General features: G+C 43.8%; 1 protein-coding gene across 1 annotated transcript; it reads left to right on the top strand.

Annotated features, from left to right (window-relative positions):
- Positions 1-226: 226 nt before the first annotated feature.
- Positions 227-1027, top strand: LOC130869082 (spindlin-2-like; the record flags this gene model as incomplete). The annotated part of the gene is made up of 3 exons (XM_057761174.1): positions 227-724; positions 776-789; positions 883-1027. Coding segments are annotated over 3 exons (657 nt in total), but the record flags the coding sequence as incomplete, so codon positions are not given.
- Positions 1028-1691: the final 664 nt, after the last annotated feature.

The following is a 1691-nucleotide window of genomic DNA, read 5'->3' as shown; positions in this document are numbered from 1 at the left end:
CTTGCAGGCACTCATGGTTGAGGCCACGACTTGGTTTCTGAATTAAACAGAAGGAAATTTCTTTCAACCTAGAGAGTGGGCAGCTATGAAGCCCAAGCACAGAAAGATATCCAAGAAACAGCGGACCAGGAGGTCAGTGGCCTATCTCAGTAAGTCTACAGCCATGATGAAGATGCCTCTTAGTATGAGATGCATGCCACCTGTCCAGAAGAGGAATGGGTCATCTCTCCAGAAGCAAAAACTGAGGAGGCCTTTTGAGGCCCTGGAGAATATTGTCGGCCGCAGAATTTCTCACGGCTGGAAGGAAGCCAATGAACCAATCACCCAGTGGAAAGCCATCATTCTAGATCAACTGCCAACAAATCCCTCTCTCTATTTGTTGAAGTATGATGGGATAGATTGTGTCTATGGATTGGAGCTTCACAGTGATGAAAGGATTTTAAACCTTAAGTTCCTGCCTAACAACGTACCATTTCCTCAGGAGACAGACACTCATCTCTCAAACACCATAGTTGGCAGAGCAGTGAAACATACATTTGAGGGCACAAATGGCTCTAAGGATGACTGGAAGGGGATGGTCCTAGAGGAGGTGCCAATCATGAAGACCTGGTTCTATATTACCTACAAGAAAGATCCGGTCTTGTACGTTTACCACCTCCTGGTTGACTACCTTGAAGGCAACCTCCACATCATGCCAGGCTCTATGGAGGAGTGGACTGGGGTGGTCCAAGATGAGGTGCAGACCATGAAGACCTGTTTCTACATTACCTACAAGAAAGATCCAGTTGTGTACCTTTACCACCATCTAGATGACTACATTGAAAGCAACCTCCACATTATGCCAGGATGTCCTCCAATAGGGGTGAATTTGGAATTAGGCAGGGATTCCTTGGCAGGCAAAAGCGTGCAGCACAACAAAAAAGATGGAACCCAAAAGATAGGTAAAATTATTTACCAAGTTCCCACCAAACCTTCCGTGCATTTCATCAAGTTTGATAATGACTTCCATATCTATGTCTATGATTTGATGAAGATCTGTTAAAGTGAAATTCACAAATTTTGGGTGTCAGACTTAAAACTGTGTTTGGGGAACTCTTTTTTTCAGAAATACCTCAGGTCTTCTATTAATCCTGGTATCTTTCCCAATGGAATTTTTTTTTGCTCTAAAAATAAAATTTGTGAAGTTGTTATGTTGTTTGGTCAATGATGGAGTTTCTGGTGAATGGGACATCACAGAAAGACAGGCCTCAAAACAAAACAGGACTTATGGTCTTTTCCCCTTGGAGAGGGAATGACGAAAGGAGATGCAGTGTGTGGAAGAGGACAAGATGGCTGTTTAGGAAACAGAGGAGAGTGGCCAAAAAGATGTAGGATCTCAGAGAGGGAAAATGCGGGAGGGAAAAACATGTCATATGGAAAGATGTGACATCGAGGTGTTGGGACTTAAGAGGATAGAGAGTGATCATGAAGGGTCACAAATGTGTACTCAGAAGCAAAGAAAATTGGGTTTCATTTGATTAATGGTTTAATTCATACCATCTGGAAGTCACTGGGTATATGAACTCCACTGGAGCATGTTGAGTGACCCGGATCCTCCTGCCTAAAGAAAAGTGTCTCCTCTCAGTGGCTCTTCTGCAATGGGGTGGACCTCAGGCTACCTACTTACTTTTGCCAGGCTTCTATCTACTACC

The sequence above is a fragment of the Chionomys nivalis genome, unplaced genomic scaffold (genome assembly GCF_950005125.1).
Source record: "Chionomys nivalis unplaced genomic scaffold, mChiNiv1.1 scaffold_29, whole genome shotgun sequence".
Classification (NCBI taxonomy): Eukaryota; Metazoa; Chordata; class Mammalia; order Rodentia; family Cricetidae; genus Chionomys; species Chionomys nivalis.
This window is presented reverse-complemented; position numbering and strand designations above follow the sequence as displayed.